Raw genomic sequence first — 15,131 nt, forward strand, 5'->3', positions numbered from 1 at the left:
GTGATTAGCTGTACCACAGGATTTGCATATTTTTCCATAGGCTGGGCAGTGTTCTTTTCCTCGTCCATGAGAAATGCCACAATATCGGCATGTATTGGGGTTGTCTACTGCAGAGTTGGCTGTAGTATTAGCATTAGCAGTGGCAAAGGGGAATTTCTTTACTGGCTTGTTCAGTACATGTACATGACAACACATCAACACATAAAACACAAGAGTTGCAGTAATGAACATTTACCAACAGATGGCATCACTGTGCCATCTTACACCCATAACAGCGGTTGGAACCAAAAATCTCAAGCTTGGACTCATCAGACCAAAGGACAGATTTCCACCGGTCTAACGTCCATTGCTCGGTTTTCTTGGTCCAAGCAAGTCTCTTCTTATTATTGGTGTCCTTGAGCAGTGGTTTCTTTGCAGCAATTCGACCATGAAGGCCTGATTCACGCGGTCTCCTCTGAACAGTTGATGTTGAGAGGTGTGTGTTACTTGAACTCGGTGAAGCATTTATTTGGGCTGCAATCTTAGGTACAGTTAACTCTAATGAACTTATCCTCTGCAGCAGAGGTAACTCTGGGTCTTCCTTTCCTGTGGCTGTCCTCATGAGAGCCAGTTTCATCATAGCGCTTGATGGTTTTTGCGGCTGCACTTGAAGAAACTTTCAAAGTTTTTGAAATGTTCCAAATTCACTGACTTCATGTCTTAAAGTAATGATGGACTGTTGTTTCTTGTGGCTTATTTGAGCTGTTCTTGCCATAATATGGACTTGGTCTTTTACCAAATAGGGCTATCTTCTGTATACCACGTTCGTATCTGGTTGTTGCCGTCTTATTTCCCTGTTGTTTCCTGTTAAATTCCGGTCGTTACCCTGTTGTTTCCACAGCTACATACTAACTATTAACAGGTTATTACCACTTTCTTACCTGGTCATTGCCGTCTTATTTCCCTATTGTTTCCGATTACTTTCCGGATGTTATTTCAGCACTTTTATCCACATTTTAAAGTATGTGGGCGTGCGCCATGAAATCATATTGACTGAGCTTAAGCATAATAAAATGATCAGGCTCATAAAAGAATGAGAAAATGATAAGGATATCCTCTTAGCCGTGGTGTATTGGCCATATCACAAACCCCCGAGGTGCCTTATTGCTATTATAAACTTGTTATCAACGTAATTAGAGCAGTAAAAATAAGTGTTTAACTATGGTACCTGTGTCAAACCTGTGGTATGCGGTCTGATTTACAACGGCTGTCAGCCAATCAGCATTCAGGGCTTGAACCACCGAGTTTTTAACAAACATTAGGAACACCTTCCTAATATTCAGTTGCACCCCCCGGGTTCCCCTGGTCAGTCTATGTAATGGAAAGAGAAGGTGTCCCTAATGTTTTTTTCACTCAGTGTACATCTCCTTCAATATTACTTTTGCAATACAGTAAATAGCCTATTAACTTGCCGACAGATGAACAAATTATATGTTGGAATCACGTCTCCAATTAAATAAAACATGTAAGTGAAAAAATAGTAGCTCAGATGAAACCATCAAAGCATTAGATACAGCTCCTTTAAATGTTGATATTTGGTTGTGTTGTCAACCAAACACAATTCATTATTACTTTTGTACATAATAAAGGAAATAGCTTAAAGTAACGCGGCAATCAGCGGTTGCTACATACATACAGTCAGAAGTTTACATACACCTTAGGCAAATACATTTAAACTCAGTTTTTCCTGACATTTAATCCTAGTAAAAATCCCCTGTCTTAGGTCAGTTAGGATCACCACTTTATTTTAAGACTGTGAAATGTCAGAATTATAGTAGAGAGAATGATTTACTTCAGCGTTTATTTCTTTCATCACATTCCCAGTGGGTCAGAATTTTACATACACTCAATTAGTATTTGGTAGCATTGCCTTTAAATTGTTTCATTTGGGTCAAACGTTTCGGGTAGCCTTCCACAACCTTCCCACAATAAGTTGGGTGAATTCTGGCCCATTCCTCCTGACAGAGCTGGTGTAACTGGGTCAGGTTTGTCGGCCTCCTTGCTCGCACACACTTTTTCAGTTCTGCCCACCCGTTTTCTATAGGATTGAGGTCATGGCTTTGGGATGGCCACTCCAATACCTTGACTTTGTTGTCCTTCAGCCATTTTGCCACAACTTTGTAAGTATGGTTGGAGTATTGTCCATTTGGAAGACCCATTTGCGACTAAGCTTTAACTTCCTGATTGATGTCTGATGTCTTGAGATGTTGCTTCAATGTATCCACATAATTTTCTTTCCTCATTTCCTGCCTCACGATGCCATCTATTTTGTGAAGTGCAACAGTCCCTCCTGCAGCAAAGCACCCCCACAACATGATGCTGCCACCCCCGCGCTTCACAGTTGGGATGGTGTTCTTCTTGCAAGCCTCCCCCTTTTTCCTCCAAACATAACGATGGTCATTTTCCTCCAAACATAACGATGGCCAAACAGTTCTATTTTTGTTTCATCAGACCAGAGGCCAAAAAGTACGATCTTTGTCCCCATGTGCAAACCGTAGTCTGGCTTTTTTATGGCAGTTTTGGAGGAGTGGCTTCTTTCTTCTGGTATGTCAATATAGGACTTGTTTCACGGTGGATATAGATACTTTTCCACCTGTTTCCTCCAGCATCTTCACAAGGTCCTTTGCTGTTGTTCTGGGATTGATGTGCACTTTTCGCACCAAAGTACGTTCATCTCTAGGAGACAGAACGCATCTCCTTCCTGAGCGGTATGACGGCTGCGTGGTCCCATGGTGTTTAAACTTGCGTACTATTGTTGAACGTGGTACCTTCAGGCGTTTGGAAATTGCTCCCAAGGATGAACCAGACTTGTGGAGGTCTACACTTTCTTTCTGAGGTCTTGGCTGATTTCTTTTGATTTTCTCATGATGTGATGCAAAGAGGCACTGAGTTTGAAGGTAGGCCTTTAAATACATCCACAGGTACACCTCCAATTGACTCAAATTATGTCAATTAGCCTATCAGAAGCTTCGAAAGTCATGATGTCATTTTCTGGAATTTTCTGGAATTTTCCAAGCTGTTTAAAGGCACAGTCAACTTAGTGTATGTAAACTTCTGACCCACTGGAATTGTGATACAGTTAATTATAAGTGAAATAATCTGTCTGTAAACAATTGTTTGAAAAATTACTTGTCATGCACAAAGTAGATGTCCTAACCGACTTGCCAAAACTATAGTTTGTTATAAGACGTTTGTGGAGTTTTAATGACTCCAACCTAAGTGTATGTGAACTTCCACTTCAACTGTATTTACCCATTGATTCTTGAAGAATACAACTTTTAGCTTTGTTCAACTGTCGTACCCAATCAGAAACTCGAATATATATTTTGTTTTACTCCAATGTTTGTAAACAAAGTATATGTAAACAAACACTGTACTGTATAGCCGCAAAACATACGTAAAACTATCATTTTAGTATCCATAGCTCTGTCTATGAATTTGAGACTGGTTACATTTCTCCAGCCCCCATCCCTCAGCTTTTTACCGAAACAGTGGCAAGGGCATGCAGTGAATGGAATGGTGTCAAACAAGTGGAAACTAGGTGTTTGATGTGTTTGAGACCATTTCATTGATTCCGTTCCAGCCATTATTATGAGCCCCTCCTACCAATTTAAAATGCCACCAGCTACCACTGCTTTTAATGTAATATTAAAACGCAATCCAGGTGGTTAGGTTGTGTTATTATATGAAGCACAGTGATAACACATTAAGTTGTTGTATAAATACAAATGATCTGACATTGTTTTCCAATTGGAATGTGGTTGTGCTTTTCGATGGTTGTCTTTTTGAGTGGGTGAATTTGACCAAAATGGCCACCTTGAAGTGTCGTAGTGTGCCCAGTGGGCTGAATCTGTTAGAATGGTTAGAGATATTCTGACTATGCCACACAAGAGTTGTGCAGCAATGAATAATGCAGTGCTGACACTCATTTAGGCAAACAGTAAACCTCTTTAGTTGGCGGTAGAGGTATCAATAAATTCAATTCTATTAAGTGAAACATTATCTAATCTAAATGAACTAATTTCACAGGATTGCTATCTGTTGGATCAAGGTGGTATAAGGATCTTTATCTGGAAAGGAAAGAAGGCTTCCAAGACAGAACGGTCCAAGTCTTTGGATAAAGCAGAAGTGAGCTGCACCTCTTGACACATTTTAGTTTCACAATGCTTTTGATATCCCTTTGCTGTCCCCTGGATGCTTTTTAGTTGAATACAGGGGGGGGGTCCTAAAATATCACCTCCTCCCCCCTTTTTGTACAACCCAGATACCAGTTACTTCAACAAGTTAACCCTAAAAATCACCTGGATACCTGAAACACGTCTTCCAGTCCTGGATCACGGATACACACAATCACTTACCAAGGGGAGGGGAGTGATATTTTAGGACCCCTCTGTATTCAACTAAAAAGCATCTTGTAATTCTAGGCATACAAGAAGGCGAAGGGCTACCCTATCTCCACCTATGTCGAGACGGTGAATGATGGTGCCGAGTCTGCCGTGTTCAAGCAGCTGTTCCAGAGGTGGAGCGTGAAGGGTCAGACTGTGGGGATGGGGACCACAAACAGTCCAGGCAAAATTGGTGAGCAAGTCACACAAAAAAAACACTGATTGAGCCAAAATTGGTATCTCTAAATGTTTTTTCTTGACAATGCAGCCAAGGTTGAGCAGATCAAGTTTGATGCTACTTCCATGCATGCAAGGCCTGACGTGGCTGCCCAGCAGAAAATGGTTGATGACGGAACAGGTGAAGCAGAGGTTGGTAACAACCTGTAATAACTAGCTTTGACAAAATAATTATTCATAATCCTCCCCTTTAATCTGTATATCCAATGGAAATCAACACTTCCCATTTTCCTCCAATCAGGTGTGGAGGTTAGAGGACAGTGAACTGGTGCCTGTGGACAGGAAGTGGTTGGGCCACTTCTATGGAGGCGACTGCTATCTCATCCTTTACAAATATGAAGTCAGCAACAGGAGTCACTACATACTATACATATGGCAGGTCAGAACACCCTACTATCCAACATTCCCTCTTTGGCATTATAGACATAGCTCTCTGTGATGCCTGGCAATCAAGCTTTGATAATACCAGAAATGTTTTATATGAGCAGAGCTTAATTCCATGACTTAGTCTCTGGCTTGCTTGCTTTCCATGCAACCTTATGCAGAAATGTACAGTAACTATGGTGTGTTTGATGTGTACAATGTAGGGTCGCCATGCAAGCACCGGTGAGCTGGCTGCCTCTGCTTTCCAAGCCGTGAACATCGACCAGCAGTACAACGGTGAGCCAGTTCAGGTCCGAGTGCCCATGGGGAAAGAACCACTCCACCTCATGGCCATATTCAAGGGCAAGATGGTGGTCTATGAGGTAGGCGCTTCATGGTATTCATGGTAAGGGATTTCAAATGTCATCTTACAAGAGGTGACTGAAATATGAGACCACATAGATCTTATTCAATTACGAGACAAATTAAAAAAGTCCAAATTATGTTTGACATCATCTGGTTCCATCTTGGTGATTGGAATCTCACCATGAATGTTATCCTAGCTCATCATCAAGATTGTAATCATGGTTTGCAGGAGGGGAGCTCCAGGGCCAACTCTGCACATGTCCAGCCGGCGGTTCGTCTCTTCCACATCCACGGCACCAACGAGTTCAACACCCGCGCCATCGAAGTGCCAGCACGCTCCTCGTCCCTCAACTCCAACGACGTCTTTGTGCTCAGCACTGACACTTGCTGCTATCTGTGGTACGGAAAGGTAAGCACCATTTCAGAGAAATACCATAAACGTATAATCCAGGTTTGACAGTGTAACAGTTCTCCAGTTAAGCACTGATGAGGAGAGTACAAGGGCTGTACCTAGTAACAGGTATGACTCTTATCCCTTGCAGGGCTGTTGTGGTGATGAGCGAGAGATGGGCAAATCCCTGGCAGACATCATCTCCAGGAGGGAAAAACATGTAATCGCAGAGGGTCAGGAGACGGCTAACTTCTGGCTAAATCTGGGAGGCAAGACCCAGTATGCCAACAGCAAGAGGTACCACACTTCATCCCTTGGTTTTATAGTTCCCTAAGGGTCCTATTCGACTGAACTCAGTTAGCGGGTTGAAATTAAATGTATTCATAAACCCATTGTACTAGACAGCAAAACACTGTCTGATGCCTTCTGCCTGGGTCATCTGTGGTCTCTACCAAGGCTTCAGGAAGAGCACAACAACATCACCCCACGTCTCTTCGAGTGCTCCAATCAGACAGGCCGCTTCCTGGCCATGGAGGTCACCAACTTTAACCAGGACGACCTGGACGAAGATGACATCATGCTGCTGGACATCTGGGATATGGTGAATACCTGTGTTTCTAACCCTGGAATCCAAACGGATGTGCTGTGTTTCCCCGTTGTTTCAGTTTGGTCTTCAGGCAGGATACTACTGTACTGTCCTTTGGTCGTCTCTATCAATTAGTGCTGAGCGATTAGTGCTTTTTGGGGTTGGTTTGGTTTCAGTTAGATTATTAAGAAATAATCACAGTTTTCCATTTCGGTTTTCCATTATTTGAATGCTGTAACAAAGAACAGAACAATGAATAAAAGTTCAGTGATGCTAGTGACTGCTCATTACTGCTTATTCCCTTATTAACCATCATTTATTCACATTACTTCATAAAATATTTCAGTTGAAGTGTATATTACATACGTTTTATTTGAGGACTTTATTATTTCATTCCAAGTCATCATCTCATCTCTATAGCGCTGCTGCCTATGCTGTCTGACAAAATCACAATTTTGTACATCTTCAAAGAAAATAAGGCATACTTTTATGACTGCTGAATGCCAACTATAAATCACTTTGATAATGTATTTTCAGGTAGATGCCTCGCGAAGCAACAGCTGCTCTCTATATGCCCTCACGATTGCGCATTGTCCCTTCCGGTTCAGGCTAAAAGAAACACAGACCAGAAAAAGATTATGGTCATTGTAGTTAGTTATCACACTTTGTGTACTATACTAGGTAGATTATTGGACTGTCGGAAAATTCAACTCCCTACTACATCGTAGAGTTGAGGCTAGATCTGATTTATCTCTAGAGAAACTGTGCAATGTGCGCATTGAGCTCACAGAAAAAAAACGAACAAAATGGAATTCAAATAATTGAACCGCTGTCAGTCAATTAATTGTTAAAAAAAAAAAAAAAAAAAAAAAAAAGACATTTCAGTTAATCGCTCAGCACTACCATCAATCTACGATCTGGAAGTTTGGTTCTTTTAAAACATAGGAGGTCCTCTTCCTCCTCAGGTGTTCCTGTGGTTGGGCAAGGGAGCTAATCAAATAGAGAAGGAGAATGTGGTCCCCACGGCACATGAGTACCTGAGGACCCACCCAGGTGGTCGAAATGTGGACACCCCCATCGTGCTGGTCAAACAGGGCTTTGAGCCTCCCACCTTCACAGGCTGGTTCCACGCCTGGGACCCACACATGTGGAGTGTATGTAGCATGCTTTGTAGTCAGGATAATTATGAGATGATAATACATATTGTAAGAGGGTCAAATACGTATGACAAGCCTAACAATGCATTCTAACTGCATAATGATGCATTTCACCGCTTGGCTTCAGGTAGTGTTACCAAAGTCTCTTTACTCAGGGCACAAAAGATTGAATTAAACAAGCTGCTTTGCTTTGTATATCTACAGGGAGGGAAATCCTACCAGGAGTTGAAGGCTGAGCTTGGGGACGCCAGCGACATCATCCAGATCACCGTGGTGAGTCTCTAATCTCTCTCAAGCCCACTCACGTCACCTGATTTACGAAACAGTTCTCATGTAAACATTCTTTACAAATGCACAGTGCAACGTACAGTATGCAATCCAAAGGAAATGTACAGTTTTTACGTGTTCATGTTAATATGCATTCGAAAAAATGTCCACCAATGAAGTTCCCAAAGGTCTAGCCACCATATGACCAGGTGTTCTAACCTAGGCAAGTCAAATCCAAATAATGATTATATCGTCATAGAAACCACAGTCAGATATGATTTTCTGCTCTGGTTAAATGAATGGTCTGTTGTCTGTTTATGGCTACAGGACAGAAGCACATCCAACTCTACTCAAAATAACTCCAAGAGCATTGGAGAATCACTGCTGTCCCCCACCATTGGGGCCACCTTCCCTGCAGACAAGCTGTTGAACCGCAAGACAGAGGACCTGCCCGATGGGGTTGACCCCACCAAGAAGGAGGTAAAATAACAATGGATCTCCATGATTGGTCTCTCACCAGTCTGTACATCAGTGTAGCTGTCAGCTAAATTCCTGATTAATGTAGTCAGTCACTCATCTATTTTAACATGTACTATACCATACCTCAATCTTTTCCAGGAGTATCTGTCCAATGCTGACTTTGCTCTGATCCTGGGTGTGTCCCGGGTAGAGTTCTACTCCATGCCCACCTGGAAGCAGCAGAATCTGAAGAAAGAGAAGGGTCTGTTCTAGGAGAAGAATATCTGCACCTCAGGTCTCATTTTGACAGCGTAAAATTGCAGCGTGCTGTCATCAAATCACACGGTATCTCCTCAAATACTCTCTTGGGAATCTATTTCATAGGGAGGTTGGAATGCAAGAACTATACATCTTAATTCTGTATCTTGAATTTGCACCGTTATTCGTGCATCCTTAAACTCCAAACATATTGCCCCTGCGTGGACTTTGCATCATTCCAAATTAGATCCACTAAAACAAAAGTATAGGGAGAATATCAGAGATTGCGAACACTAGCACTGCTTTTTTGTTTTTTGTTTTGTCATCTAGCCTTGCAATTCACTCATTCACACATTCTCAGATAACCAACCTACTGTTGGTTATCAAATGACTGTGCCTTAGGCTTTTTTTTCCTGAAATGTTGCTGTTGTAATTTAAACAATCAAGTTATGGAGAGGAAAAGTGTAGGGGATAGGAATAATTATATACGTTTTGTTATCTGAGATTTATCATAGGCACAATAAGCAGCACTTTTCCCCTGAATTGCTACTTGTGTCACCGAATTCTACCTGGATATATAATGTAGATGTCAAGCATTTAAGACTAAGCAGGAGATGATATTGGTTCTATACTTTATTTTCACAATGAGCCTTATTAACATTGAAAATGTGTCTAAAATGTTTCTTTGTAATGCCAATATTCAGAGGACCGCAAGGGCTTAGTTATATGTTGTAGTGCAGAAAAATAAAGATGAGTTACTTCATATGCTTTATAATATAAATGTTTAGATCTAATGTATCAATGAAATTCAAGATTGTCAAATGGGGATAACTACTGCGGTATTTAGTTTTTGTCTTTATATGAAGACCCTTCAAATGCCATGCTGAATGGCAGTCAATAAAGATAATATTCCCCACTTTGTGTAAGTTCAATACCTTCAGCAAATCATAATAACTCAAACTGGATGTGAAATGAAATAGCAAAGTGTGGTAAAATACAGTTACTAACCGGGTTCCCATGCTTTTCAAAAACAGTTCTGTACCATAACCGTATAAATCACTTTCGTTTCCAGTTCAGATTCTGTTCCTCTAATAATTTCTCTGTTCTGTTCCCTGAACCGATTCCAACTCCTGTCTTTACTTGTATAAAAGCTGTGGATGGAAACGTGGTTAGTTGACATACACTCTGCATGAACTGAATGATAAATCCCATATCGGTCTTTCACAGTCAGGCCAACCCCTGTACTGTGCAAGTAGGCTAAGGTAGGCCTACTATTGAAACTGTCAAATTTTGTGAGGGTCTTAGGGGCCAAGACTAATTTCTCCAGCCTCCTGAGGTTGAAGAGGCGCTGTTGCGCCTTCTTCACCACACTGTCTGTGTGGGTGGAACATTTCATATTGTCAGTGATGTGCACGCCAAGGAACTTGAAGCTTTCCACCTTCTCCACTGCGGTCCCGTCAATGTGGATGGGGCATGCTCCCTCTGCTGTTTCCTGAAGTCCACGATCAGCTTCTTCATTTTGTTGATGTTGAGGGAGAGGTGAGGGCACTGACTCGTCATTGTTGGTAATCGTCTACAAACTTGATGATTGAGGCGTGAGCGGCCATGCAGTCATGGGTGAACAGGGAGTACAGGAGGGGGTTGAGCACTCACACTTGTAGGGCCCATGTGTTGAGGATCAGCGAAGTGGAGGTGTTGGTTCCTACCTTCACCACCTGGGGGGCCGTCAGGAAGTCAAGGACCCAGTTGCACAGGGCGGGATTCCGACCCATGGCCCGATCTTAATGATAAGCTTAGAGGGTACTATGGTGTTGAAGGCTGAACTATAGTCAATGAACAGCATAGGTATACGTAGGTATTCCTCTTGTTCAGAGGGGATAGGGCAGTGTATGTTACTGTCCCTGATTTCTCTCTGGAAGGAGATCCTCGCACTACTTTATTGTCCAGAGACTGAACATCAGTGAGTAATATACTCGGTAGTGGTGGATGGTGTGCACGCCTCCTCAGTCGGACTAGAAGTCCACTCCAAATACCTTTTCTCTGCCAAAGGCATCTTGTAGCAGCCTCTGGGATAAGTTAAATTGCCCGCTCTTTTTGTGTTATCACATACAGCCGGAAATAACTTTTTGTTATCAGAGCGACCGTAACTCACCAGCATTACTACCAGGAATACGACTTTCCCTAATTGTAACCTGATCGTAATGCTGGTGAGTTACCGTCGCTCTGATATACAAAAGTTCTTTCCGGCTGTATGTAATAACACAAAATAATGTTCTGGGCTAATAATGTAGGAAATAACACACAAAAAAACAAAATACTGCAATGTTGCTTAGGAGCTAGAAACAGAGCTACCATGTCTGTTGGCGCCATCTTCCTGTTAAGTCTTCACATAGGTATGAATGGTGTCACGTGATCAATGGATTTATCCATTTATATAATCTATGGTGCGAAACCGTTGGAGGATATCTACAGACCCCACCTTAATGACAGGGTGAAAGGTTAAACAGGAATGTCAGATATCTCAGTGATGAGATATGATGGCCACACCTCTCTCCCACACACCCAATGATAGACACTGACCTGTGCACCTGAGTGATAGACAGACGTGACACACACCTCATACACACCTGACCCACCATCTTCTCGTCCAGGCTCTCCATATGTCCGGCCTCCCGGCCTGTGATCCAGCCGCAGAGGATGGTGGGATGGCGGGCCACTGTGTCGAAGCCACATATCTTATACCATATGTCTCTCCAGGCACCACCCTCTGACTGAGAGTGCTGGTATACCTCTTTATCCTCCCCAGCGTCCCACACCATTTGGATCCTGACCCAGTCGTGGGACCAGAACCTGTCCTCGAATCGCAGGTAGATCTTGTCCAATATGCATCGGCCTTGGACTTTGGGAGGGCTTGCTTGAACATGGCCCCCACATTCTCTATCTGGAAGCCTAAAGGGATGGTCACGATGACGTGGTCTGCAGTAAAGCACTGGCCCCTCTGGCACAGCGCTCTGGCTGGATGGGTGTGGCTCTCCTTCTCCAGAGCCCAGTGGATACTGTCTACTGGTCTGTCACACAGCATGGCTCCAGGGGTATGGCTGTCCAGGAGAGTGTTTGCCAGGACCCAGAAAGTTGAAAAAGTCCTCTTTCCAAGGCTATGTAGTGACCAAGCTGCAAGGCATACAGGGGGGACCTGGCCTCATCCGTGCATTTGCTCCTCTTGCACCACTCAAACACCCCTGGGCAGTCTTCTAAGGCCGCAGGGTGGCAGCTGGGTGACCTCCTCGTCCAAGTAGCCCCTCAAGCTCTGGGTGGTATGCCTTATCTCAGAATCAAAAGCGCTGGAGGTGAGTACCTACTGAAGAGGGCACACACCTGCTCCACCTCCCACAACAGCAGCTGCCTCCCGCTCTCCTCGAAGAACAAGTCCCTAGGGGTGACGGAGACCTGCAGCCACATGATGCTAGCTGAGCCCCGCTACCTGGGCTAGCAAGAAGAGAGCAGTGGTGGCTGATTGGAGGCGATATAGGAAGATATTCTCATTGTAATTGCTGGAATAGAATAAATGGAACAGTATCAAACATCAAACAAATGGAACCCACATGACGCCGTACCATTGATTCCATTCAAGGCATTACAATGAGCCTGTCCTCCCATAGCTCCTCCCATCAGTCTCCCCTGGAAGAGTGGATTGCCCTCCTGGATCCAGTTGGCCCCCAGCTCAATGATATTCTGGCCCAAAGGGTTTGGTGGTGTGGATGCGGCCTCCAGGCCTGCTCATAGCCTCCAGGACTTGGACCTGCTGAAAGCCTGCTTTGACCAGGGTGGATGCTGCAGATAAGCCTGCTTCGCCAGCACCAACAACCACCAGAACTGTACTCACTCTGCAGTAAGCTGTCTCCTGGGGGAAGTAGGTGGGAAGGGTAAGTGTCACGCCTTGGTCTTAGTATTTTGTGTTTTCTTTAATTATTTGTTCAGGCCAGGGTGTGACATGGGTTTGTGTGTTGTGTTTCGTATTGGGGTTTGTAGTATTTGGGATCGCGGCTGATTAGGGGTGTTGTATAGGCTTGGCTGCCTGAGGCGGTTCTCAATCAGCAGTCAGGTGCTTCTCGTTGCCTCTGATTGGGAACCGTATTTAGGTAGCCTGAGTTCGCTTTGTCTTTCGTGGGTGATTGTTCCTGTCTCTGTGTAGTGTTCACCAGATAGGCTGTAATAAGTTTCACGTTCCGTTTGTTGTTTTTGTATTTATCGTTATTTCATGTACCGTCACTTTTTCTTCATTAAAGAACATGAGTAACCACCACGCTGCATTTCGGTCCGACTCTCTTTCTACAAACGAAGAACGCCGTTACAGTAAGGTACTGTTTTTGCCCTGTCACCATAGAATTGCTTGGGACACATACCAAACAACACTTTACTATTGCATGCTGTACTTCTGCAACTGTGTAACAATAGTAGGCAATTCCAGTTGCTCAACAGTTTAGCCCAAACTGTATCAACGTTTTCCATATTTAGAGGCTATTCTATGATTTTCCAAAGGTTGCATGACTGTATTAGCATTTTTTACATTCAGCATCACTCCGTCAAGAGAAATATGCAGTGCCTTTGAAAAGTATTCATACCCCTTGACTTTTTCCACATTTTGTTGTGTTACAGCCTGAATTGAAAATGGCTTGGTTTTAGCTCAGACATGCATTGTCAGCTGTGGGACCTTATATAGACAGGTGTGTGCTTTTCCAAATCATGTCCAACAATTGAATTTACCACAGATGGACAGACAGAAGCCACTCTTCAGTAAAAGGCACATGACAGCCTGCTTGGATTTTGCCAAAAGGCACCTGATCTGATGAAACCAAAATTGAACTATTTGGCCTAAATGCCAAGTGTCACATCTGGAGGAAACCTGGCACCATCCCTATGGTGAAGCATGGTGGTGGCAGCATCATGCTGTGGGGATGTTTATCAGTGGCAGGGACTAGGAGACAAGTCAGGATCAAGGGAAAGGTGAACGGAGCAAAGTACAGAAAGATCCTTGATGAAAACCTGCTCCAGAGCATTCAGGACCTCAGACTGGGGCGGACCTTCACCTTCCAAAAGGACAACGACTCTAAGCACACAGCCAAGACAACGCAGGATTGGCTTCGGGACAAGTCTCTGAATGTCCTTGAGTGGCCAAGCCAGAGCCCGGACTTGAACCCGATCGATCGAACATCTCTGGAGAGACCTGAAAATAGCTGTGCAGCAACGCTCCCCATCCAACCTGACAGAGCTTGAGTGGATCTGCAGAGAAGAATAGGAAAAACTCCCCAAATACAGGTGAGCCAAGCTTGTAGCGTTATACCCAAGAAGACTCAAGCATGTAATCACTGCCAAAGGTGTTTCAACAAAGTACTGAGTAAAGGGTCTGAATACTTATGAAAATGTAATATTTCAGTTGCAAAAATGTATAAAAACCTGTTTTTCCTTGTCATTATGGGATATTGTGTGTAGATTGAAGAGGGAAAAACATGTATTAATCAATTTTATAATAAGGCTGTAACGTAACAAAATGTGGAAAAAGTCAAGGGGTCTGAATACTCTCCGAATGCACTGTATATGTCATTTCCACCACACCCAGGTGGTAATGAGTATACTATGTATAATTTATATTGATTGATTTGTTGTAGATAGGGAAATAGATATGATTGTTGTAATAAACTCACAAAAAAGGTTATGTGGAAATATTTTATTTTTCATGATAAATAAATGTTTTCAGCTGTGACAAAGGAAAGTTTATACATTCAGGGGTCATGTTGAATTATTAATATTAGGAATGTAACGGCGTTCTTCGTTTGTAGAAAGAGAGTCGGACCGAAATGCAGCGTGGTGGTTACTCATGTCTTTAATGGAAAAAGTGACGATACATGAAATAACTAAATAAATACAAAAACAACAAACGGAACGTGAAACCTAACTACAGCCTATCTGGTGAACACTACACAGAGACAGGAACAATCACCCACGAAAGACAAAGCGAACTCAGGCTACCTAAATACGGTTCCCAATCAGAGGCAACAAGAATCACCTGACTGCTGATTGAGAACCGCCTCAGGCAGCCAAGCCTATACAACACCCCTAATCAGCCACGATCCCAAAACTACAAACCCCAATACGAAATACAATAACATAAACCCCTGTCACACCCTGGCCTGACCAAATATATAACGAAAACACAAAATACAATGACCAAGGCGTGACAGAACCCCCCCCCAAAGGTGCGGACTCCCGGACGCCCCTCAAAACCATAGGGAGGGTCCGGGTGGGCGTCTGTCCATGGTGGCGGCTCCGGCTTTGGACGTGGACCCCACTCCATAAATGTCATAGTTCCTCCCCTTCGCGTCCTGGGATAATCCACCCTCGCCGCCGACCATGGCCTAATAGTCCTCACCCAGAACCCCACAGAACTGAGGAGCAGCTCGTGACTGATGGGCATCTCGGGACTGAGGGACAGCTCGGGACTGAGGGGCAGCTCGGGACTGAGGGGCAACTCGGGCAACTCGGGACTGAGGGGCAACTCAGGACTGAGGCAGCTCGGGACTGAGGGGCAGCTCGGGACTGAGGGGCAGCTCGGGACTGAGGGGCAG

At 43.7% G+C, this 15,131-nt stretch overlaps 1 protein-coding gene across 4 annotated transcripts in view; it reads left to right on the forward strand.

Moving 5' to 3' along the window:
- LOC109865618 (villin-1) overlaps nucleotides 1-9,424 on the forward strand; it is a 33,153-nt gene extending 23,729 nt beyond the window's left edge. For all 4 annotated transcript variants that reach the window (XM_020453943.2, XM_020453957.2, XM_020453951.2 and 1 more), the window contains exons 9-20: nucleotides 4,069-4,167; nucleotides 4,464-4,617; nucleotides 4,693-4,793; nucleotides 4,903-5,040; nucleotides 5,249-5,407; nucleotides 5,620-5,799; nucleotides 5,933-6,078; nucleotides 6,238-6,382; nucleotides 7,333-7,521; nucleotides 7,729-7,797; nucleotides 8,119-8,271; nucleotides 8,410-9,424. In XM_020453943.2, the coding sequence (XP_020309532.1) occupies nucleotides 4,069-4,167; nucleotides 4,464-4,617; nucleotides 4,693-4,793; nucleotides 4,903-5,040; nucleotides 5,249-5,407; nucleotides 5,620-5,799; nucleotides 5,933-6,078; nucleotides 6,238-6,382; nucleotides 7,333-7,521; nucleotides 7,729-7,797; nucleotides 8,119-8,271; nucleotides 8,410-8,523 (1,647 nt within the window). In that variant the 3' untranslated portion in view covers nucleotides 8,524-9,424. The remainder of the gene's footprint in view (nucleotides 1-4,068; nucleotides 4,168-4,463; nucleotides 4,618-4,692; nucleotides 4,794-4,902; nucleotides 5,041-5,248; nucleotides 5,408-5,619; nucleotides 5,800-5,932; nucleotides 6,079-6,237; nucleotides 6,383-7,332; nucleotides 7,522-7,728; nucleotides 7,798-8,118; nucleotides 8,272-8,409) is intronic.
- The last annotated feature ends 5,707 nt before the right edge of the window (nucleotides 9,425-15,131 follow it).

This window comes from Oncorhynchus kisutch, linkage group LG2 (assembly GCF_002021735.2).
Source record: "Oncorhynchus kisutch isolate 150728-3 linkage group LG2, Okis_V2, whole genome shotgun sequence".
Classification (NCBI taxonomy): Eukaryota; Metazoa; Chordata; class Actinopteri; order Salmoniformes; family Salmonidae; genus Oncorhynchus; species Oncorhynchus kisutch.